General features: G+C 33.9%; 2 protein-coding genes across 10 annotated transcripts in view; one reads left to right on the top strand and one right to left on the bottom strand.

The window, feature by feature from the left end:
• Window positions 1-24,570, top strand: part of LOC111054487 (voltage-dependent calcium channel type A subunit alpha-1) — a 1,036,091-nt gene that overhangs the window by 809,044 nt on the left and 202,477 nt on the right. The window lies entirely within an intron of this gene.
• The window catches only part of LOC120352398, a 53,983-nt gene continuing 33,368 nt past the window's right edge, over window positions 3,956-24,570 (bottom strand). For 2 of the 5 annotated variants that reach the window (XM_039432662.1, XM_039432661.1), the window contains 6 exons: window positions 8,899-9,318; window positions 8,154-8,255; window positions 7,591-7,677; window positions 6,978-7,205; window positions 5,150-5,648; window positions 3,956-4,204 (listed from right to left, as the gene is read on the bottom strand). Coding sequence is in view for 2 of the 5 variants with exons in the window: in XM_039432664.1 (XP_039288598.1) it covers window positions 5,342-5,648; window positions 8,154-8,255; window positions 8,899-9,002 (513 nt within the window). In the remaining 3 variants the exon portion in view is untranslated. Of the gene's footprint in view, window positions 4,205-5,149; window positions 5,649-6,977; window positions 7,206-7,590; window positions 7,678-8,153; window positions 8,256-8,898; window positions 9,600-24,570 lie in introns of those variants that run through there. The other 3 variants (XM_039432663.1, XM_039432664.1, XM_039432665.1) reach the window with 2 other exon arrangements.

Below are 24,570 nucleotides of genomic sequence, written 5' to 3' on the forward strand. Positions count from 1 at the left end.
CTTTTTAAAATTGAAAAGGTTCATGTTTAAACTTCTCAGGTGTTCAAAAACTTCTTGAAACCTTTGCCTGTCCCTTTGTGAGGCAGGAGTATTATTATCTTAGTACGTTTACTATATAATCATATGATAATGGAAAGCTATATTAAAAACAGCTATAACTCCCTTGTTTTCGGGTATTTTTGGAAATGGGACTTACGCTTTAGAGAATTTGGGGTCGCTGAATCCAAATCCGAAATCAGAAATCTTCTATCTATATTTTTAAGGAAGTTAGACTTTGAGAAAAAGTGATGAGTCATACTTTGAGCAAACGTCGGCGTAGTTGTTAGATCTGTCGGCTTATTTGTAAGATCCCCATGTGAAAGTACAGGAGAGCTGCAAAATATGAAATATGATCTTCAGTAATATGATCTTCCAGGAGCAAGGTCTCTGCCGTGTGAAACTGGCCTAACGATTCACCAGGCGGAACAATCAATCAAGAAGAAAATGATTAATTACATTAATTTTCTTTCCGAGTGACCATCATCCGGAGAAGATGTTCGGGATAGCACAATGAAATGTGACACCGGCTGCTGAAACAGCACATTCCCGCTGACAAGACAGCCGATGTCGCTCAAAGTACTGCAGGCTATTGTTCTACATTGATTTTATCAACACAATTATCTAGCTCTGAAAAATGTGCTGTTTCAGTGTTAAAGTAATTTTATTCATTCATTCAACATGAGCTCCGTCCCATCTATGCAAAATTTGATTTTTATATTCCCAATTTTAAGGCGAATCAGCATGGAAAAAATTGTGATTCTAGCCCTATAGATAGCAGCACTGTTGGGGTCAAATTACTTTATGTGATTACTCACTTATTTTTAGTCCAATATGGAAGACCAAAACTGTTTTGCAATCAGCTTAAAGGTTTGAAACTCGCTACCATATGCTTAATTTTTTTTCCAATTTGAATAAGTTTTTACAATTGATAATTTTTATATTAAGAAAAAAATTAGGTAATGAAGGTAGTCATTTTAAAGGCAAATTTTTTTCAAGAATTTTAAAATTAATTTCAAACAAATCGGTTGAACGGTTCTGTCGGAAGCGCGTTTTTAATTCCAATGCATTGTTCAATTGGATTGTATTGTTCACGCGGTCAGAACAGTAATCAGGACAGGTCAGTTCACTGCCTAAGCCTAACGCACTGATTGAGCGCCTTCTCACTCATTCTCTCTCTCTTTCTATCTGACTAGTTCCAGAGCTTTCTTTCTTTGGAGCTGTAGTCAGTGACCATATCGTGGTTATTGTTGTGGGAGTGAGTGATTGACAAAGTTTGCAATTCACTTAATTCATTTTTTTTTCAATCTGAATAAGTATTTACAATTGATAGCTTTTATAATAAGTAAAAATTTAACTAATGCAGGTAGTCATTTTAAAGGCAAATTTTTTTCAAGAATTTTAAAATTAATTTCAAACAAATCGGTTTAACGGTTCTGTCGGAAGCGCGTTTTTAGTTCCAATGCATTGTTCAATTGCAGTGTATTGTTCACGCAGTCAGAACAGTAAAATAATAATGATAAATAAATAAATTTATTTGTTTCAAGCACATATGCTAATACAAACGAGTTGAGTTGAATACAGTCATTACATTCCATGATATCAAATTACTGGTATGTCTTAAATCATATATGCTTTAAATATATATCACAAGTAAGAGTACTTTAGTAAGTATATGTTCCTAATATACAGAAGAATATATCTATTACAATCAAAAAATTTGAAATTTTAAAATAAAATATCAATCTGTACATTTTCATTTAATAATAATTCCATAATATCTATCAATCATAGCATTCCAGTATTATATATCTACCTATACATATTTTATAAACGTGCAATAACAGTTCAACTACGAAAATAATGAATTTTACATAAAATTTATCCAATACTACATTTCTTACATACTAATAAAATACCATTTATAGTAATCAACAATAATAACATTCTAGTCTTAAATATTCGTATTTTATTAACAAAACGAGTAATAACAGTATTAACTTCAACAATAATAAATTCTAGACAAATAATACATTTTTATATAATAATCCATCACACATACAATAATCTTTTCCAACTATCTAATTTTTAGAGCTCAATCTATCCCCATCAAACTTACTTTATTCAGCTCAATGCATTCCCCACTTAACCGTCTAACATGAGCATCGAATACTTTTAATATTTTCAATGATATCCTCTGTTTCCTGACTATAATTATCGGACATTATTCAAGTGCTTATTATCATAGATCTGAATTCGATTGCTTTCATTGTATACACATACAAACGGTTGATTTTCTGCTCCATAAAGTTCGAAGTAAAACCATGAGTTTGTCATCGTCAGTAACTACATTTGTAGTGAATTTTTCTAGTGTCTTCTTATTCCACCATACATCGGGCACCTCAACAGAAAATGCTCCACAAATTCACAAATTCCTTCTCTTTCATATTACAAATAGGGCATTCTAATGAGCTGTTAATCCATATTCCCAGGTCTCTATTATTATATAAATAGAAAGAGTCAGAACAGTAGCACACGGTCAGTTCACTGCCTAATGCATTGATTGTGAGCCTTTTTACTCGTTCTCTCTCATATTCTCTCACTCTCTTTCTCATTTCCTTTCTAACTAGTCTCAGAACTTTCTTTCTTTGGATCTATAGTCAGTGACCATTATCATGGTTATTGTTGTGGGAGTGATTGACAAAGTTTGCAATTCACAAAATATATTTCTTTGCGTAATGGTTCAATCAACAATTCTACGATTATTGTGCAATGACAAAAATAAAACAAATGAATAGCTGTAGTGTGAACTTGAGTGTAGTTTTGAAACATCAAAACAATGAAGGTGAGCCCTCTTCTGTCAACATTGTCCTACTATAGCATTGTCCTTCGTCCTAACTTCTTTCAGTTTCCATTGTCATTGCAAATTCAACCCTCAATAGTTGTCACCACCTACCCATTTCACACCCGCTCATCCTTTGTCTATCACCACCTACACCTCTAATGTCTTTCTTTCCTTCACATGACTGTAGTGAACCTCCCGAGCTGTAAAACTCACTCAGGAAGTATTGTACTAATTTTGAAATCCGCGATTCGTATAATAATATTACTCATCATGTGTTTGTGAATGTAACTTATAGAACTTTATGAATACTTTATATATTATGGAATAAGTCAGAATCAAAATTCAAGACAGACAGCTGAAATCACGTGTTGACACATAAACGACAGACATTCTGTATGATTACTCGCAAAACACAGACACCCATCAACTGGTTTGGTGATGTCACCACACATTTTTTCTTACACAATAATTCCAATGTTACCCTGATTCAATACCCGCTATTACTTAGTAATAGCTTTCTATTTAGTAGGTATGGTTATATCCTCAATAAATGTCGTCAAATCATGTTATAGCTTTCGTTCAATAACTGCAAATATACAGGTTAATCAAGTTGGAAATCGTATAAATTCGATTTGTATACAATGATGGAATAGTTTATGATAAGAAAAGTTGTACATACTGCTGATATTTTCAAATATTTTTTGTATATAATTTCAATAGAATAGTGAAATAAGAGCGATATTGTCAGTTCCACATCATTTATTTGAGCCATATTGGTTTAGTTTATTCGTTCAAAAAAAAAAAAATTATGTGGAACTGACAACATCGCTTTCATTTCACCTTGATATGGAGAAATTCCACAATATCTCTGTTCATACAGTAAAGTTGAAAAAATATTATTATCTTGATTTAATTTTAATTCTAACTATATTAAGTTCGTTCATATACCTTTAGGTCTTTACTCTTTAAGGTGTGTGGTCAACGTTTTTAATCCATGCTCTTAATTTTTAATGTTATTACAACTGTTTATTTTATAAGAACCAAGAAGGACAAACAAAAAACCAATAGATGTGATAATTTTCAATGAGACTTTATTTAAAAATGAGAAAAAGGGATTGATGGCTCCCTGATTGCCATACTTCGACAAGTTCGAGGATCCAGTATCTCTGGCAACAAGGCGTGATGGTAGAAATAAATTAATTTTTTCTCCATCTTCTCGGTCCAAAACCAACACCCCTCTCGATCTTTTCAATATGGATATCTTTTTTGTCCATACTACAAAATAACAGATTTTTTCTCAGCTACATGTAGTTGCCCTTGCACCTGAAAAATCAAGAAACAGCCCAACTTAGAAAATTCCACACATTGTTAGGTAAACGTGCACGTATGAAACTATTTATCATCCTATGGTATCATGAGGGGCTACTAATTTTTTTAATGAATCAGCCAGTACCTTATTGTATCTTGTTATTTAGGCTTGCTCAACATTTTTCGAAAAATACTGTCACTTTCAAACGTCAATTCAATGAATTCAACGAACAGAGAGAAACAATAGCATAATTTACGCTATTATATTTTCTCTATGATTAAACGTAGACAAACTAGGATAATAGTTATTCATCCTTGGTAAAACAGCTGATAATTTAGCCCTCTGTCAATAACTGAAGATGGGAGTGCCTGTGTAGGAGTGAGACAGAATTATGTTCAGCTGTTGAACTATTGCAATCAATCAGTTTATCCCATGAGAAGTATTAGCTTGCAATATTGATTACCGTAACAAAATATCGGGGCACCGAGCTTCGCTTGTTATTTATTTATTTATTGATAAACAGAACTCAATTCTCCAAAATGATTGGGGAAGGACTAACAGGCATAGCCCAAAACGGTTTCTTCCCCGAATTTTGATTTATACACTATAAATATTCCAAAAAGTAGGTTATGATCCATACACTTGAATTCAGGTCAAATTTTCAGTTCAAATATTTGAAAACATAAACGTTCTAACTTAGATTATTTACAAAACAAATTGAATAATAAAATAACACTCACTTATCACTTATGAATATGATAAACTATGCGTTTATGCTTATATGCTTTTGTACTCCAGAGCGAAGCTCGGTGCCTCGATATTGATCCCTAAGTGGCAAGTTTTTGAGTTTTTTCTGTCATAAATAAAATTATTTTTCTCATCTCACGTTTATTTCATGACGGTTTTGAAAGTTTCCGTTATTGTGGGTTAGATATATCAAAAATTACCTATGAATTTACCTGGTAATAATAATTGTGGTTTTCTTGAGACGGACGTTTTCACAACGTAGTTTTTCCAAGCAGAATGATTTCAATTTGATCACGGCTTCGCTGATAGTGAGGTTTTCAGCAGACTTCGGACATTTCACCTCAATCAGATTATCACCTCCGACCAGTCCGTCAGGTGAAGCCGCCAAGAAGTCATGTTCTTTGTCAACAAACAAACCGCAAGGCTGAACTTGAATTTCTTCCATTTCTTGAAACGCATTTATGGCAGCTGGTTCGTGGAGCTGTCCATACAACGAACTTCATTGTCCATTCTGATGATTTTGAAGTTGAAGACACCAGTGTCATATAACCATTATCACTTTTTTCACACTCGTATCTATGGTAGTCCAAAGATCTCAATTCTTGCACAAGATGTTTGCCGTCCACAATAAATCGGCCAGAAATAATATTAAAATCGTCTTTGGGTGGTCTTCCATCCGGCTCAACTATTAGATCTGGATACTCATCATATCTGTAATTAAATGGGGGTGATTAATTATCGAAACATGTTGAAAAATGATTGAGATTTTTTATTTTATTGGCGCACGCACATAGCAGCAGACAGACGGGGAGAATATCAACTTCGGCATGCCAGAGTAAGCAGACATAATAATGTTTCTCCGCCTATGTCTGCTTTTGTGTGCGTAAAGAGAACTAGGAGAGCATAGAGACTCTTTGACAAATTCTAGATCTATAGTAATTAGGCCAATATCATTTTACAAAAAATGTCAACTTGGAATTATACTTAGTTTTAGTATTGGAATGAACTTCTCTCTCTGAAGTTTATAGCGATGAAGAGTAGGTTTATATATCACAGTATGTCGATAATCTTTCTCAGAAATGATAATCGTATGCCTGTGAATATCTTGTATCTATGTATTCTTTCTCCCTTACCAATTGAGCTGAAGTATATATATATATATATATATATATATATAATATATATATATATATATATACTGTATAACACTATACTCCATATTGACACACATATATAACTGTATACTGTATTATATAGCCATTGACACAGCAGACAGAACAACATGACAAGCAATACTCCAAATCCAAACAAAACCTTACTCGCACTCTCTCTGACAATCGCTTTCTCTCTCTTCCAACCCCTAAGTTTGGAGAAGCTATACAGCTGTGAGAGAGAAACGCGTTTGGCGAATGATAGTTTCATGCTTTCTCCCCTATCCCTGTCACACTCTTTCTCACTTCAGCCCATTGTAATATTTTCTGTTGTAGAACGGTGTGCAGAAAGTCTCTTCAGGTTTGGAAGAGGCGCCTATTGCATGAATGAACCAGTAATATTAGTCTTATAAACTAGTGTGGAATTTATTTATACTGTACTAAAATTTCAAATAAATTAGTCAGGTGATCGAGTCATTATTGCTATTTTCATATTGTAGGCTATATTTGTTTTTTTTAGCTTCGAAATACTAGCTTGAAAAAATATTTATCTTACTAAAAGTATCAAATATTAACTATGAAAAATTATTCTCGTTCTTGTTTAGCATCTACAAACGCCTTCAACACAACCTAGCTGAATCATTCAACTTCTAATAAAATTGATCTTATTGTGAATCTTCTCTTGCAAGACAATACTAGTCCAAAATCATATTTCTCAATGAGTAATATTGTGGGTTGATCCAACAAAGCTTTATATAACAGTTGAAAAAAACAATAGAATATAGAAAAAAGTGGACCAGTGACCAAAATACATTCTACTTGTTAGGAAGTATAGAGAACACCATATTCGTATATATGAAATTAGTTGTAAGTTGAGATGATGACATACCTTGTTAGTAAAGTATCACAGACGTTACTCTCCACGTAAGAAACTCCACTATTTCGCATTGAGGTGGTATCAATCTCATGGTTCAAAGCTGGTTGTAGACCAATTGAGGGGAATGGTGGCACAATTGTAGCAAAATCAGAGGTGCCATCAAGGACGCTTTTTTTTAGATTTGACTATAAGGTGGAAGAAGATGTTGATGGCCCTGATTTTTCTTCTCCTTTAGATTTCCTTTACAAAAAAAGAAAAGTTTATAGGTCTGATGTATTAATTCTCATTGAATTAAATTTTAAATGAATATAGTTTGGGAAATAATTGAATCATAGTTAAAGAAATGCCTGGAAACGTTATGTTTGTATAGAAAATAATATTATATAACTTTGAATGTGAATGTCTATTCCAAGTATCATTATTCAAATATGTGTTTTTTATATTATAATGTATGTGTTGGCTTATTCGTTTTTTCAATTGTTATTTTTATTTATCAAAAAATAACCGGTGGTTTGGTAGATACAAGGATATGGACCATAAAAAACTTCACTTCTTTTTATAGAGGGAAATAATAATTTACTATACTCGCTGATAATTATATTCTGTAAACTATTAAGTTACTTACTTTTGCTGTAATCTCAATTTCATCAAATGCACTGGTACTTTTCTGTTGTGTGGTCTTCTCTTCTTTCCTTTAGGAGTTGACGTTGCACTGCAATTAAATTTAGAAAAAAATTATTCTGGAAACTTGTGATTATGGGATATGAAAAGAAAGTGTATGAAGCAAATGGATTTGTAAATTCATATTTCCAACACAGAGAATGGGCTACTGTGATACTAAATATTGTCTTCGTAAGGGTATAATTGTATTTATGGTGGAGGGTGAATTCCTATAGGGAATATAGAGAAGGATCAGACAACCATGAGACATACAATTTTAATTGAATACATTTGACTATATTAGCATCTAATTACTTTATTAGAAGTAATGAGCATTGGGATCGGGAACATTTCCAATCACAATTTTCTCTATTTAATTCACTTCATGTATAAGTGATGCTTATAAATTCTTCAAAGTTGAATATAAAGTGTTGTGAGTCGCAAACTATTCATTGTAAATTCTTAACCTGTCGTAACATAATGCAAGTGAGATTGTGGAAATTCGAATCTTGAAATTACAAAGTTTACCTGGGTTGAAAGTTCTCAGTGGATACAGAAATGGCATCTGCTGAAACACTGTCAGCCTGGGAAGATGAAGGCGCTTCGAGCGATAAGGTTTGTTCTTCAATCCTGAAATGTTCAAAAATCACTTTGCAGACATTTTTTCATATATAGTCTACATAATTTGCAATTTCTCTACACTCTTCTCACTGGTACTTCATTTCCACAGGAATCACAATGATCAGGAGAGAAAAAAAGAGCTTACATTGAGCTATTTTTCTCCTAAATTTAGATAAGATTACAGAATTAAAAATAGGTTTAGTCTATAAATTCAATTTAGGTCACATCGTTAACAGTATGTTCTGAACAAAAATATCGTACAAAACCGATTCTTGAAATATCTAGTCGCATTTGTATCACCTCACTATAAACATTACTTTTAAATAATAGTGTACTGTGAGTTTTGTAAGATCTATTCAAATTTGCCATGCTTTTCTATCACCCGGTTGCTCTATGTACCTATCCATTCAGACATATATCTTGAATAATTATGCGAATAGCGTTGTCAATAACGTTGACGTTTGTTCATATTAACAAACATAAAAACATACATAACGAAATACCTCTCTTGAGATAATACGAACTGAGAATATAATTATATTTACATAATAACAATATTAATTATTCAAAACATGATTTGCTTCATATTATAGTAGGCCTAAAGTACGTGACATTTTAATTTATCTAATTATATGAAATGAAATCAACTAACCTTCTACGTCTGTTAGCATGAAATTCTGGTGGTAGCCGCCTTTTCATTCTCCTGGCTGAAAGAACCAACTTCTTCTTTCCCTTCACCGTATGTCTTGAATCCATTTTACCGGCCGAAAATGCCAGAGAAACATATATAATACGGAAATCTAAATTATATGTGAAGTGCGTCTGGAAATACTATGTCCTAGGACTAGCCACGATCACTGTCAATATGACAAGTGAACAAGCTGAAGAACTAGGAAAAGTTGTGACCAGCCTGAGCACTAAGAATGAAGGCTGACTTGCGGGTGGCGTGGTGGGTGAGTGACTTGTGTGTTGGGGTAGAAGGTGCCTGAGTGACGTTTGAATGGGGTGGAGGGTAGGAGCGCATAAAACTTGTAAATATGATTCCGATGGAACCACTGGTTCGATTTTCAAGCTGAAAAATGATAAAAATTTTTTATCATCAAATCTTCAAAATGACTACCTGTTTTTCTTGAAAAAATGGATCCCTTTGAAATTAAAAAATTTATTTTTGTTTAAATAAAAAATAAAAATAAATCGACATGGTAGCGGCATGGATATAGATATTACAAGAATAAATCAGTTTTCAAAACAAGTTTTACTCTAATAGTGAGCGAGTAATAGCATAAGGTATTTCGCATGATTTTAAAGCGCTACGTGGTGGCAATTTTTGAACTAGGGCCTGTGGTGTTTCGCCTTAAGACTAAACTGTCACAATGATGGTGACATCTTCTACAATCATCATTCTTCTTCTTCTTCTAGTGCGTCTCCTATCGGAGGTTCGCTATCAGCACAGCAATCCGGATCTTATTCACTGCCGCTCGGAACAAGTCTTTGCTGCTGCAGTCAAACCAATCCCTCAAATTTTTAAGCCAGGAAACACGTCGCCTTCCAACACTCCTTTTTCCACTGATTTTTCCTTGGACTATATTCTGGAGAGTTATATATTTGTGGCTTCTCATAAGATGTCCAAGATACAGGAGCTTTCTCTTTTTTATGGTGTAAACAATTTCACATTGTTTCTTCATTCTCCCTAGGACTTCCATGTTCGTGACTCTATCCGTCCATGGAATCCGCCACATCCTGCGGTAGCACCACATCTCAAAGGCTTCCAGCTTATCCATATGGCTCTTTTTGAGGGTCCATGATTCCATCCCATACAAGAGAGTGGAAAACACGTAACAGCGTAACATCCTCATTTTCAATTCTATATTTATGTCCCGGCTCGTGAACAGTTTTTTCATTTTTACAAATGTCGATCTGGCCATCTCAATCCTTTTTCTTATCTCTCCCGTCGAATCCCCACTTTCCTCTACCCACGTCCCCAGATATCTATACTTATGGACCCTCTCTATGACGGTACCGTCCACCATTAGGTTTGTCTGAATTTGTCTATTCAAGGCTTTCCTGAATAATCATCATTGCTCAACATCAATTCTGAAAAATATTCCACATTTCAAAGTGCAGTGAAATTGATTTTAATTAATATTTGCTGAGAAGAATACAAACTATGTAATAAATTCCGGGATAGTGAAAAAATGAGAGACATGTGTTTCTTAATTTCGGTTTCCTCTATGTCCTCATAGTTTTACAGCGATTGTAGAACGAGTGATAACTTGTCAGATCCTTGCAATGGAGAAAATGTAGAATTGTTAAAATTTGATGAACAAGAACTTTAAAGTATTAATAGTTATGTCAGTTTAAAATCTGTAGCCCACAATCATCTGCACATTGGAAATGGTGAAGAGAGGAAGAAAGAGGGTGATGATGAGGTGGAAAGGAAAATTAGATGGAATAGTGGAGAGGGAGATGGAATTAAATCAAATTATGAAATTGAGGAATAACTTGGAAAACGGAATGAAAATGTACAAAGAATGAGGAGAGATGAGAAAGATGGTGGAGTGGAAAAAAGTCAAGATATGAACTTGGAAAGAAATATTTTCTAGTATTAAAAAAAATTAAATTGATAAGAATAATAATTATAGAATGGAGAATATGTATGGAATGATGAATACTCAAAATACAGAGAAATGGCCTGAAATAGGTTGAATTCGGATGAGAAAGACATTGATGAAAATTGTATAACATTGATAAAAGTCAAGATTTAGAAAGAGAGAAAGTAAAGTTGAATGTTGATGAGGGGAATATAATAAATGAAAATGATGTAATTGAGACAAATCCAGGCACAAATTCTGATAATTTTGATGGTTTGAATGGAATTGACAAAAACTGTTTTGGAGACGGTTTGAAAAAGTCAAATTCTGTAATTGATGATTGTGGAAGAAGACATGATAGAAGTGAGAAACGACGAAATAGAAATGATTCAACTAACTCTGATAACATCTTTACTGTGAGCGGAATGAACATATGTGGAAAAAATGTATGCATAAGAAAAGAGATAGAAACCAGCAAGATTGGAGAGAATCAAATTCAGGAAAGAGATAAACATAATTCAAAAGAATCTTCGGATGAGTATGAAAGGAGTAGGAGTAGAAGAAAAGAAGGTATTTACCTGAAAGTAGTGATCGAAAGTCTAGAAAAAGTATGAGGATAGTTCTAGTGATGTACCCGAACAAAATTCTAAATATCTAGAAAACATGGATTTAGACCTAAAGCGAACAGTAACGTATATACAGAGTGAGTCATATGTAAAGTTGTAAAACCTTCCAATAAGTTTGAGACTGTTGTAGGTATAATACTGTAACTTTCAGGATAAGTGATTGATCGAATACTCTACCTTTTGACATAGCCTACAACTAGATTTCAACCCCTCATAAGGGGGTGACGTAGGGGTTGTAACTCAAATATTTTAAATGTAAACACCCATTGTGTAGTACATCATTTTTAAGGCCGTTTTGAAACAAGAAAAATGACATGAATAAAAAAGTTCTAGGATACTTGTATCCAAAATGACAGCTGATCGTAGTTTTAGTAAACTTGGTATGTTTATTGTCTTTTTTCTTTAGAGCTACTTTTAATATGAATAAAATATAAATCTTATTACCCTTTTAAATTACTTTATCACAACATGTTTCGGACATTAAAAAGTACCCTTTTTAAAGGGTAATGAAATTTATATTTTACTAGCAGGGCACCCGTGCTTCGCTACGGGAATTAGAAGATGAAATTATTTTTGTGAAACATTTATAATCTAAATCCTACCAAAATTGTTACAATCGTTTTTGAGATTACGCCACAACTTGACATGAAAATGATAGAGTCAAATCATTCGAATAATTAATTAATGTGTTGGAAGTGCTCTGTAGAAGAGTAGTCTAATTGCAGCGAATTTTCTAGAATATTGGGCGGGGCTTAAAAGTCGACCTCGACTTTATTCATTGGTAATTAATATTTCCCGTTGACAGTTATCAAATTAGCAGTGATCATGTTATTTTTGTTTTTGCTTGATGCAATTGAAGAATAAATCCCAAATTAAGTTGATTCAGAATTTGATGACTCTGGTATACATGGATCTCTTGCTTATTCTAGAATTTTTGGCATAGCCTGTCGCCTACTTTTCCTTTCACTTATCCAAAAGTGTAAAAGCAGCCAATTCACTGATTCTTTCTTACATGGAAGTCCATTCATACATAAGAGTCCATTCATGATAGTTGGTATAACATTTATTGTGGCGGATTTCTCATGTCCTGAACTTTACTATCATAAATATTAAAGTGGGATCAATTTGATGTGAATTTGCATAAATCTGAATAGAGTTTATCCAATCACTTTGTTTATTAACTAACATTATGATTTCTTTCTTTGATCTTAGCTTGAACGAGAAGATTGGGGAAGAAAATTAGGATGTAAACTAACATGTAACTCAATTTAATTTCTATCTAAATTGACAACTTTATTCTTTACTTGTGATCTATCATCAATAGATTTGTCTGTGTAATGTGATGACATCATGAAAGGAAATAGGAGCAGCTGATGGAATATCATGTTTTTTTCGATTTAGTTTTTAGCTGATTTTGAAACACGAAAATATCAGTCCCATTAGCACAAAAGCCTGTTCAATTTCAATCAGGATTAAATTCCATGAGAATTAATCAGAGCATGGTTTTTTTTAATAGAAGGCTTCTCTGATTGGTTCTCGTGGTATTTAGTCCGGATTATGAAATTAACAGACAGGCTCTCTCAAGGCCATGGCTGCGTACAAACATGGATCAACAGAGGAACCAATACAACATAAGCTGAAGAAATTAGTCGCATTTCTATCACCTCACAATGAACATTACATTCAACTACTATATGTTTGGAAAGATCGATTTTAAATTTATTTTGCTATCATCCGATCACTTTCTGAACCTATACCTCCAGATGTTCCATGACTACTGCAATGTTTTAAAATAAGGTCACCAAATTTGGTAACTCAACTACAGCTAGTGTGTGTGTGTGTGTGTGTGTGTGTGTGTGTGTGTGTGTGTGTGTGTGTGTGTGTGTGTGTGTGTGTGTGTGTGTGTGTGTGTGTGTGTGTGTGTGTGTGTGTGTGTGTGTGTGTGTGTGTGTGTGTGTGTGTGTGTGTGTGTGTGGTGTGTGGTGTGTGTGTGTGTGTGGTGTGTGTGTGTGTGTGTGTGTGTGTGTGTGTGTGTGTGTGTGTGTGTGTGGTGTGTGTGTGTGTGTGTGTGTGTGTGTGTGTGTGTGTGTGTGTGTGTGTGTGTGTGTGTGTGTGTGTGTGTGTGTGTGTGTGTGTGTGTGGTGTGTGTGTGTGTGTGTGTGTGTGTGTGGTGTGTGTGTGTGTGTGTGTGTGTGTGTGTGTGTGTGTGTGTGTGGGTGTGTGTGTGTGTGTTGTGTGTAGGATCCGAAACGAACAATTTCGATCAAATGCAATTCAAGATGGAGGCTGAAATGGCAAAAATGTTGTCAAAAACAGGGTTTTCCGTGATTTTCTCACAAACTCACAAAATCCAACGATTTTGATTAAATTCATGCCTAGAAAAGTCATTGTTCAATAACATGTTCACCTTAAATTGAAAATAAGCACGAAATTCGAGAAAATGTTATTATCCAATTGCAAACTGTTGATTAATGATTCACTATGACCTCGTATGATAGCAGACCTCGTATGTCTCCAGCGTTATTGTTCTGTCACCAGCTGGCTAAGATCTTTGTTTATAAGTAGACTTGAGATGCGCGTCTAGGTGATCAATTTTCATAACGGCAAAGAAAGTTGTGTGAGTGCGCCACACCAGATTTCTTCTGATCAGCTGCTACTTGAGGTACCAATAATCATTTCTCAAGTGTGTACCTGACCTTTTAAAAGATGATAAAGAAGATAGTTTTGAATAAAATTTAGAATTTAGAAATAGGCCGACACAACTAGAAAACACCTGAGTCTATACCTAATTCATGCAGGTGAACGGGCTAGAGTCAAGAAAACTTCAATTAATCTTGCCATGCCTGATTTAATAGGTTTCTACTATAGAATAACACTACAATTTGAAATAATTGTAAAATACAAACAGCTTCAATAAACATTGGCAACTAAAATCGAACAACAGAAACAACAATTTCATGTTACTTTGTTGACATTCTTCATCTGATTTGGGGGCGCATTACTATCCCTTGTTTAGATAGCAATACGTCACAAAACCAAACAATATCAGTCATACAATAACAAATTAATTTCAACATGAAATTACTCAAGAAAGAAAAGCCCGTTGAACCCAAATTTCGTCGATAGTAACCCATCTAACCCATTTCATAATAATTTTGAATCCCCACTTTTGATTGACATTCTCGAATGAACCTTTGTTTCACTACACTGCACTTTCGTTGGTCTGTACGTAGCTTTATCGTCGGGGTTACAGTACCTTGTTTTTGGCGGTGAACTTTTACCGGTTGAATTTGGCTTGACGGCGACGTCCTCTTACGGTCCTAGACCTGTCGTCTGAACGGGTGTCTTGAAGCGGTGTTACATAAATTTGCGGAACGAAAGGGGTGGTACATGAAGTTGGTTTGGGGAAACACATGAACCGCTTAGCGGTTATTTGAAGAAACAATTATTCGTACATGATGAAGAAACACAATTAAACCTTTCAGGACCTGGCACTACTAGAAAATTTAAAAACTTTAATAAAAATAAAACTAGCTCCTACATTAACTAATGATATAAACTTGCCCAAAAACGGCGAAACATAATGACTACATCTTTACTCTCGTAGTGCTCCTAGCAAAGTCCTCCGAAACGTAATCTGGTCTCGCGGCTGAGGAATCGCCCCACTACTGTATTTAGAAACAGGTCTCCTATTGGGCGAAGGGAATCAATTAGACCAATCATTGCGTGGCTTCTAGAGCCTTTGGACCAAATAGTAACTGCAAAATCGGTAGTTTGTTATAATTTCAATGCTTGCCGTTTTCCAGCTTATCGCACTCCATGTCGCGACAGGAAGGCTACGTTTTAGAGATAATTCCATAATCTACATTCCTCGACAACTCGGAGCCACAATTTTTAAATATCTATCATGGGAAACTCGAAGTCATGGCCGTTCATAATAGAGAGAGAAAATAATTTATTTCGCTAACTCACAATAATGGCTCTAGTCTATTGCGTATTAAATTTACTATTATAACTTGGAAAAAGGCCTGAATTAAAAATAGTGCTCGGCACACAAGGAACGTCAGCGAATCTTCCCAGAGTTGAGACCTGTTCCAAAATAATGTTTTTTTTCGCAAACACACTATATTCGTGATTTAACCAAAATCGTTAGAGCCGTTTTCGAGATCCGTCCGACATACATACATATCCACAAACACACATATTCAAACAGAAATTGCTTTCTTAGTATAATTGACTTCAATGATTATGATTCCATTCAATGATAGATTATTTCACATAATAACAACAGCTGGCATCAAAAGTAAAAATGTCAAACATGATTGAAATTGAAACAGTAGCGATCATCAACAATACTATCTTCATCTGATCTAAAGTAACCAAATTATAGTAAGATTCACATCAATGTGTCAGCATCGTTTGAATGGGGAGCATTGATGCTATTAATGAGGAATACTGACAGTCAACGAACTGCATATAAAAATATGCATATTCTCCAATATTTTTCTCGAAAGCTACCTTCTATTTTCTCAATGTTTGAGAATCGCAATGTTCAACAATCAATGTTTGAGAATAATTCATTCGTGGGAAAAGCGCCTTACTTCTATGGAAGATATTTTTACATTAGGAAAAGCAACAACAGCTATTCGTCCGTTTTAATAAATAACCCCTTCCTTTCGCCCAAGTTAAATTTTTGCCGAATTTCCTCATTCTTTGCAAACAGAGTCCACAATGGACACTTTTGAAGTTTTAAAAATGCCCTCCATATAGCATATTGAATTATTAAAATTTCATCGAAATTGTTTAAGCAGTTTTCGTGATCTGTCGGATGTACTAACAAAATTAGTCTTGATAGAATAGGATCAATTGATAGAAGCAACTACTGTCATAAAAGTTTGTTTTATGAAAAATAAAAATTATCTATACTCCCAGGAAAAGCTCTGATTGAAGCAGCAGTGCCCAATCAATTTATTCTCGATAAATGCATTTTAATTAGTTCTTCAACTTGGTGCCAACCTAATGAAGTCATCTCAACTTGATGCCAACCTGACAAAATCATTAATTTAGTTGCCAGCTAACAACTGTTTCTAAGAGGTACTCTCTCTAGATTATAGTTCTATAGTAACATATTATATGGACATTTCTATTATAAATTATTAAGAGATAGAGAGAAGAAGAATATACTTGCTAAAAGACGATTTTTAAACCCTTAAAAATCACCCTTAGAGTTGAAATATCGCCAAAAGATTTCTTAGTGAGCACCTAGGACGTATAAGGAAGCTATATTCCAAGTTTTGTTGCAATTCATCCAGTAGTTTTCCAGAAATCATGATCAGTGAGTCAGTGAGATAAGAATTTTATAAGTATAGAAGATTCATTGGTATGTTTACTTTAGTAAACTTCCGTATAATTGGTAAAACTTCATCAGCCGTAATTTTGGATACAAGTATGAGAACATATTTTTTATTGATGTCATCTTTCTTGTTCCAATAAGGCCTTAAAAATGATGTACCAAACAATAGGTGTTTACCAATGTACCTAGAATACAATGTATTCCAGGTACCTTGGTGTTTACATTAAAAATGTTTGAATTACAACCCCAATCTCAGGCCGTCACTAATCAACAAGAATATAGGAAACATGAAGACCTCAAGCATAATAAATTTGAAATTATCTCATTTGTTTCGATTGTCGTCCATTAAACTAAAACCTAAACCTAAAACATAAAACTATGGATATATGTATGAATGATGAAAGTATGAAAGTATTGAATGAAGATGAAGAACATTCTGCAATTGAAGGATTGATGTTTTCCAGTAGGGAGGATAGTCATCATGATAATGGTGCAGAGAACTGTAAAAAATGTTAATGTGTAGAGATGCTTGCCAGATATTTAGCATACCGAATGAGAGAAAAGTTTCCAGAAAAAGGAGAATGCTATCAAGTTTTAATAAACAATATAATTTTAGAGATAAAAACTGGTTAGCATCTGTCTTAAGAGGTTCAATGATGAATCAAACTTGCTTGAGCCACGAAATTCGCATGAAAAATGAATTTCAACATTTTCATGACCAAAAAGCCAAAAGTTTTTCGAAATTTAAAAGTTGAAATTTCGAGTACGAATGCCGAAATTGATGGTTTCTTTGTAATTTGCATCGTAAGAACGAGAAAATTTATTCCTATGAAGTCACTTAACGAAAAAGCATCGAATAAGGTTGGGGATGAAGAAAATTGAAATGACAGTCTGCAGAAAAAATTAAAAAAATGAATAAAATAGCATCTTGAATATTCTTACGAGTGTTTTAGACTATCTATTGCTTTTGAAAATTTGGAGAGGAACAAGTTTAGGACAATCTGATCCAGTTATTCTCTCCTCATATAACAATATGAATTTCAAAGTTTCAAATGAGCCTTCAAAAGATTCTCAAGTGCTTCAATAAATGAATAAAATATAGTTCCAGTCATCGAACAGCTCAAATTGCAATTTTGAGAAAAAAGGGTCGTGTATTCATAAAGTACAACACTATTATTATTGTTTTATAACTATAATAATATTCGACCTTGACGTCTTTCCCTTACATCCCTTCCCCCCTACATATATCATAATACTTCATTAGTTTTCTCATGCCACGAGTATTGATAGTATTGAATAAAGGTAGATAATCCAGAAACTATTCATACAATGCCTTGTATTCTAGGTACATTGACTAGAACCATATAAACATCGCATGTATAGTAGGCCTACAGATCAAGGTGAACACAAGGTAGTGATCACGCACATCTCGAACTTTTGATGATCAGTCAGATGATCGATGTGACGTCATTGGGCAACTAAAAATCTATTTTTCCTATCATTTCAATGCTAAATTGAGCTTTGTAAGTCTTTTTCTCAAAAAGTACATAACATTCAAGTTCCATCGACATCTCCTACGATTCATACAATATTTATCTTCAATTTATCTGGAGTTCCAATACTTTTGGACAGCTGGATCTTTCAGAAAGCTCAGTTTTGAGTTTTGTTCATTTAATACCTGTTGCTCTCTTATTGAAAAACCAATATGCTTTTCCTGGATCTTTTGTAATTCAATTAGACCACTTAATGCTAAGGCTAAGGTCACACAGAAAGTGGGTAGAAGTGTGTAGCAGTAACAAGCGTGTACAAGCATTTAGCATGGCCACACAAAAAGCAGAATTGTACCTAGAAGTACACATCGTTAATCCTTCAGCCTAGTACTGTCCATTTAGGTTAGTTGAGTATTTTAGTAATGTCCATTGAATCATCAGGAATTTGTTTTGTACAGCATTATTATTGTATGCCTAATCTTGGACAATATGCCGCCAGTGTTGTCACGGTTTACAAAATTATTATTATTTTTTGTAATATTTTATTTTTTTTGTAATAATAATAATTTTTATTATTATTATTCTTTGAAATATTTATTAGATACATCCCACGACACAATCCTCTTAAATTTTCGGTATCGAACGACATGATAACCTTCTACAGGCTAACACAAAATATCAGACACTTCTACAGCACGCTCTAAACTGAGCAGCAAATTCAAACCGATTCAACTTTAAGCAGGATATGGCAGCAAGCGATATTATTACAGGATATTATTACAATTATTATTATTATAGGCCTACTGCTCAACTGCTCAGTGCTTCTTCTCAACGCTTATCGCTTGAAACTGCTTTCTGTGTGGCCGTAGCCTAATGCATTTGATAAATCGATCATTGATTGGGAAATTGGAAACGTGAAAACATTAATTATACAAATATATTTCTCTTACAATCCTTACATGGTTAAATTAGTCTATGTAGAAGTCATATTTTTCCTGAAATGCACTCCTAGTGCACTGAAGAGTGCACTCCCAAAGGATTGAATATGTTGAACTGGCAAGGTTTTCTACTGATTCTGTATAATATAATAATACAGTACACATCTTACATACAAGAAACCTTACATTATACTGTACTTACCATACAAGTACAAGTAAGGTTTCTTGTATGTAAGATGTGTATTGTATTATTATATTATATAGAATCAGTAGAAAACCTTGCCAGTTCAACATATTCAATCCTTTAGGAGTGCACTCTTCAGTGCACTGGGAGTGCATTTCAGGAAAAATATGATTTCTACATACTTTAACCAGGTAATAGTTAGTTGTGTATTACGGCCATATACCATATTTAACATAATTTTCCTCCATTTTCATCACTTTTGAACTCCTAGATAATTTTCGATTACATGAGGGAATACTTACTGGTTTAGACATACGTAGAACACTCTCATTTGACTAAGAGACTATTCTACTAATACTCGTAGAATGAATGAATGAATGAATAGATTTGATTGGGAAATATTTGGAAAGTTTCAAGATGAATGGTTTAAAAGGTTTTCTACTGGAGGGTTTTAGTTCACAGTTCCAATATCATAACAATTATATATAGTTGAAAAATACGGTACTGAATGTATTTCTCCTAGCAAAACTTTGAATGAGAATGTATTATTTTTTTAATTACCGTTTTATCATTATTATAATAGCTAGACTTGGCTTGAATACTTTTATTGTATTTAATTGATTATCTTGAGGTTTCTCGTTATTTATTACGTTGTACATATTTGAGCTGTTTTCGTTATTCATTGTGACATTCTTCAGCAAACTCAACCAACATCTTTCCTTTCAAAATTGATTTTAATACCATTCAAAATGCAGAAGACTTATAAAGAAAAAGCTAAAATAAATTCGATGAATTTGAATTCAAGTGCGGTTGCAGAGGATAAAGGTCGTTAGTGCAGGGCATTCTATCAGTGATTTGGAAAGAGAATGTGGATGATTAATGGATGAAGATGGTAAAGTGCACCACTTCCCTCCCTTATCCATCAAATATGTTGTTTAGACTGCTCATATCAATTACATTAAACAATTAAAACTCAGATATTATTCACATTAGAGAATTTTGGGACCTGTGGAGCGTGTAGAGCCACATTACCATTATCCATGTACGTACCGTAACTAATTTTCCCAAAAAATGTTATTTACCACCTTTATCCTAGTTTCCACTTACCACTTCATCTTATTCTCGTATTGTGAAATAATTAATTTTCTCTTTACTTTGAGGAATAGCCAATTCTGATAAACCAATAATGCTAATGGATTGAATAAATGAAACATCATTTGAAAAATATGCATAGGAATATGAATCAATATTCTCAAATTTTGCAAATTCTCAAACTGGTCGGTTGAATTTCTGTTAAAAGCTTCTGAAGGAAGATACACCTCTTCAACCATCTTGGAGCTCGCAGGGCACTCAGAGAAAGAAACTCTTACACACTTGGACCAGTAGAGATGTGTGGAACGGAAAACCTATTCCATGGAGGAGCTACTCTATAAATAGTTTCTAGATTATCCTCCTCTATTCAAAACTATCAAAACTCTCGAGCATGAGGAAACTAATGGAGTACCGTATCATGGAATATAGGAGGGTATTGATGTGAAGAAGGCCGTCAAGGTGGAATATAACTATTAAACTTTATCAACACACATGATACTTCTCTTCTCAAAATTGCAATATAAAAGGTGCGTACAGATATAAGCGCCTCGAACACGCTCCGCTTCTTTCTTCTAAATGCTAATATGCTGTTATTATAAATTATTCTAAATGCTAATATGGTACCTATTATTATAAATGCTTTTATCTCTATACTTATAAAAGGCTAAGCCCCGACAGACTGAAATCACACCACAGCCCAAACTACTGAGCCTAAAAACTTGAAATTTTGCACGATTGTTTATGGTAGCCTGAAAACATCCACTAAGAAAGGATTTTCAGAAATTTGCCCCCCTGAGGGAGCTGGGGCCCCCCCAAAATTTTGTACTTTTTAACCGCTCATTGCACAGCAAAGTCATGAGGAAACTTTTTGTTCAGCTACGAAAAAAAATTAGATCTATGCAGAAAAATTTTGATCAGGAGTACAGGGGGGTTCAGGAGAGGGAATTTTTCGAAAATTTTGATGTAAAATCACACTACAGCTCAAACTAATTGTCCTACAGACTTAAAAATTTGCACAAATATTCTTCAAATATGCTAGACGCGCACTAAGAACGGATTTTGAGATATTTTGTCTCTAAAGGTTTCAAAGGATGAAAAAGGATCCTATTTAGTAAGGTTATGAACATGGTAAGGTGGATGCTAAATGGAACTGAGATATTTGACACATGATATTCTAACATATGTTGTAATCATTGAAAAACCTTAGAATAGTTTTATCAATCAGCTGATCGAATTTAATTTTCCGTGTAAATCGAAATCACAAGCTTGCCACGTGTTTGTTCCATTGTTGTATGCTTGGCCAATTCGGTTCGCGCCTTCTATCAGCTGTATATGGAGTCTCATACTTTCTGATTAGAACAGAGCACTGAGATTTTCTTTGGTTAGGAGTTTGTTGATGATTCTTTTCTCAAATTCAAATTTTATTGCAAACAAAAATCACATTGAAAAATTTCTTAATAGACAACAAGATTACAGAAACGAGATGTCAAACATAAACCTACATTTATTTGCAGCACGGCCAGAAAAAGACAAACCTGAGTACTATCCGTGAGTTCATTCAATATGAAATATTTTCATTTTTGTTAATATTTTGTGAACAAAAAGTACGAGTTAATGAGAGATGTGAGTAATTTCTTATATTTGATCTAAATGGTTATTCATATTGTAGTAGTTGGGGTCACTTCAATCGAAGTTTTTTCTTTTGTAGCTAATAAATTTCATTAGTATTTATTGTCCATAATGTATCCAGTGTCTATAATGGAAGTGATTGAACTACTCAAAATTAATGGCTTACTGGTCCTTCATAGAATTTATAGTATCCCTGGTGATTGAGCCTGTCTTTTTTCAGCGTTGACTATTAATAATAAAGCTTTATTTACAACTAGCTTACCTGGGAACTTCGTACCGCCAAAAAGTCAATGTATCTCATGTCACACTTCAATTTATTTGGTGAATCATGAAATTTATCTGACAATCAATATTTTCATTTACATCTGGATACGGACTTCCTATGTGCTTAGTCATGCAGCATTCTTTATTCCCAAAACATATTATTCTCAATCAATTGGTAGTAATATCTAACAGTAAAGTGTTGAATTAAAAAAAAAAAAAACTAGATAGGAAAAATCAGTGTTTCAAAGATGAATTCAATGTTTTCATAGTTGTTGATTGTTAATACATGGTCGACGAAATATGCGATGTACGATGAATCACACAGAATTACATATTCTTTCCATCTTCCATTTTAGGATGAATATAAGCTAAGCTAAATTTTAAAAAAATATATATTCTGCCATTAATGAATGCAATATGAACAACTCTCTTCCATAAGGTGAATAATTTTTTTCCAACATTTTCCGGTTACTCAAAGATAGGGAAGTGATAATTATTTGTATAGGTCTTCTAAGGAACCATTATCAACAGCTGGTACCAATCAACTACACTTCAACTCCTAACTACCGTTTTAATACCAGTACACAATAATTTATCACAGGGTGATATGTTTATTACAGCTGGTAACTTTAGATGCTAAATCATATTATCTCAATATAATCTTGAATCATGATCATCTTTCCGTTCTTCGGTAGCCGCTAGGCCTACAATTTCGAAAACATAGGTCTGTAAAATGGATTGGATTAATAAAAAAATAATCATTATTAGCCACCCTATTACAATTTCTGGTCAGAAATCATCACACAACATATTCCCAAAGTTCCATGCCGTTATGTCAAATATTTTTCAAGTCATAGGGAACAAACACACAAGCAGACATTAATTTATATATATATGGAAGATTGAAGATTTCATTCGGCTCAAACAAAAGCCTCTCTAAATGGAGGTGGAATGATAAGGTTGACAACTTTCAGTTCTGTTGTTTTAAATTTTTTTTTCAAATCACTTTCAAAAAGTTCATGTAGTACCTACTATTGTGTTTGAGACACTTCTGACGCTATCATAGTTTCACAACTATTCTGTTCCACACTCCTACCTCTTGCAGTCGTTAACCATATCTATAATAAAATAAAGAGTTGGCTTATACACATACAGGATAGGAAAATTATGTTTGACGCATCATCACGTCTGAACTACTGGACTGATTATCTTGAAATGTTCCATATAGGCTAGATTCTTAATTAACCAAGGATGGTTATAGGCCTATTTTCAATTCTTTAAAATTTCATTACGTCAAGTTTTCAGATTGTCAAGTTTGAAAATAGATCCTTGCGAAGCACGGGTTCCTGCTAGTAATTTTATAATATTTAATTTTGATAATTTAATAATTAATTATTAATTTTATTTGCTACCACAGAGATCGTAACTATTAACAAACATTACAAACAAAAACGTTAACCACGCATGCGCAACTATTGGTTAGCTCGACCTAGGAACTTGCCAAGCTCCAGCTCTGTTACACGCTCTGTTCGCGATTTGCTATTGCTCTACCTGCGATCATCTATCGATCTGCTGGAGTGACGTTCGATTGCGGAGCAGAGCGTAAGTCTGTTTCGCTCTTGAAGGAGTGTAGTTGTTAAAATGACAAGTTTTTATCCAATGTTTTGCTTTTTCAGGGCTTGACAGTGTATCGAAAAACGTATGCTTATCGTAGGTTTGTAGAGCATTGAATTCCCTTTGAAATGATGTATTATTCCACTATTCTAAGTTTCCCTTTCATTGTTATAGCAGCTTCAATGTAGGGGTAAAATTTTCATTGCTGCAACAATTGATCGTTTGACAATAACATTTGAAGGGGGTGTCTGTTAAACAGTTTTTGACTTTGCAGGTTGATTTGAACTAGTGGGTTGGTGAACATATCAAAAGTGCGCATCTTTATCCCCTCTGTTGAAGGTGTGGAACCGCTGAGTTGACACTTGTTGCAGCAATGAAAATTTCACCCCTTACATTGAAGCTTCTATAACAATGGAAGGAAAACTTGGAATAGTGGAATTATAGATCATTTCAAAGAGAATTCAATGTTCTACAAACCTACGATAATTATAAGTTCTTACGATGCATTGTTGGAGAGTTATAAGCCCTTTAAAAGCAAAACTT

This window comes from Nilaparvata lugens, chromosome 7 (assembly GCF_014356525.2).
Source record: "Nilaparvata lugens isolate BPH chromosome 7, ASM1435652v1, whole genome shotgun sequence".
Classification (NCBI taxonomy): Eukaryota; Metazoa; Arthropoda; class Insecta; order Hemiptera; family Delphacidae; genus Nilaparvata; species Nilaparvata lugens.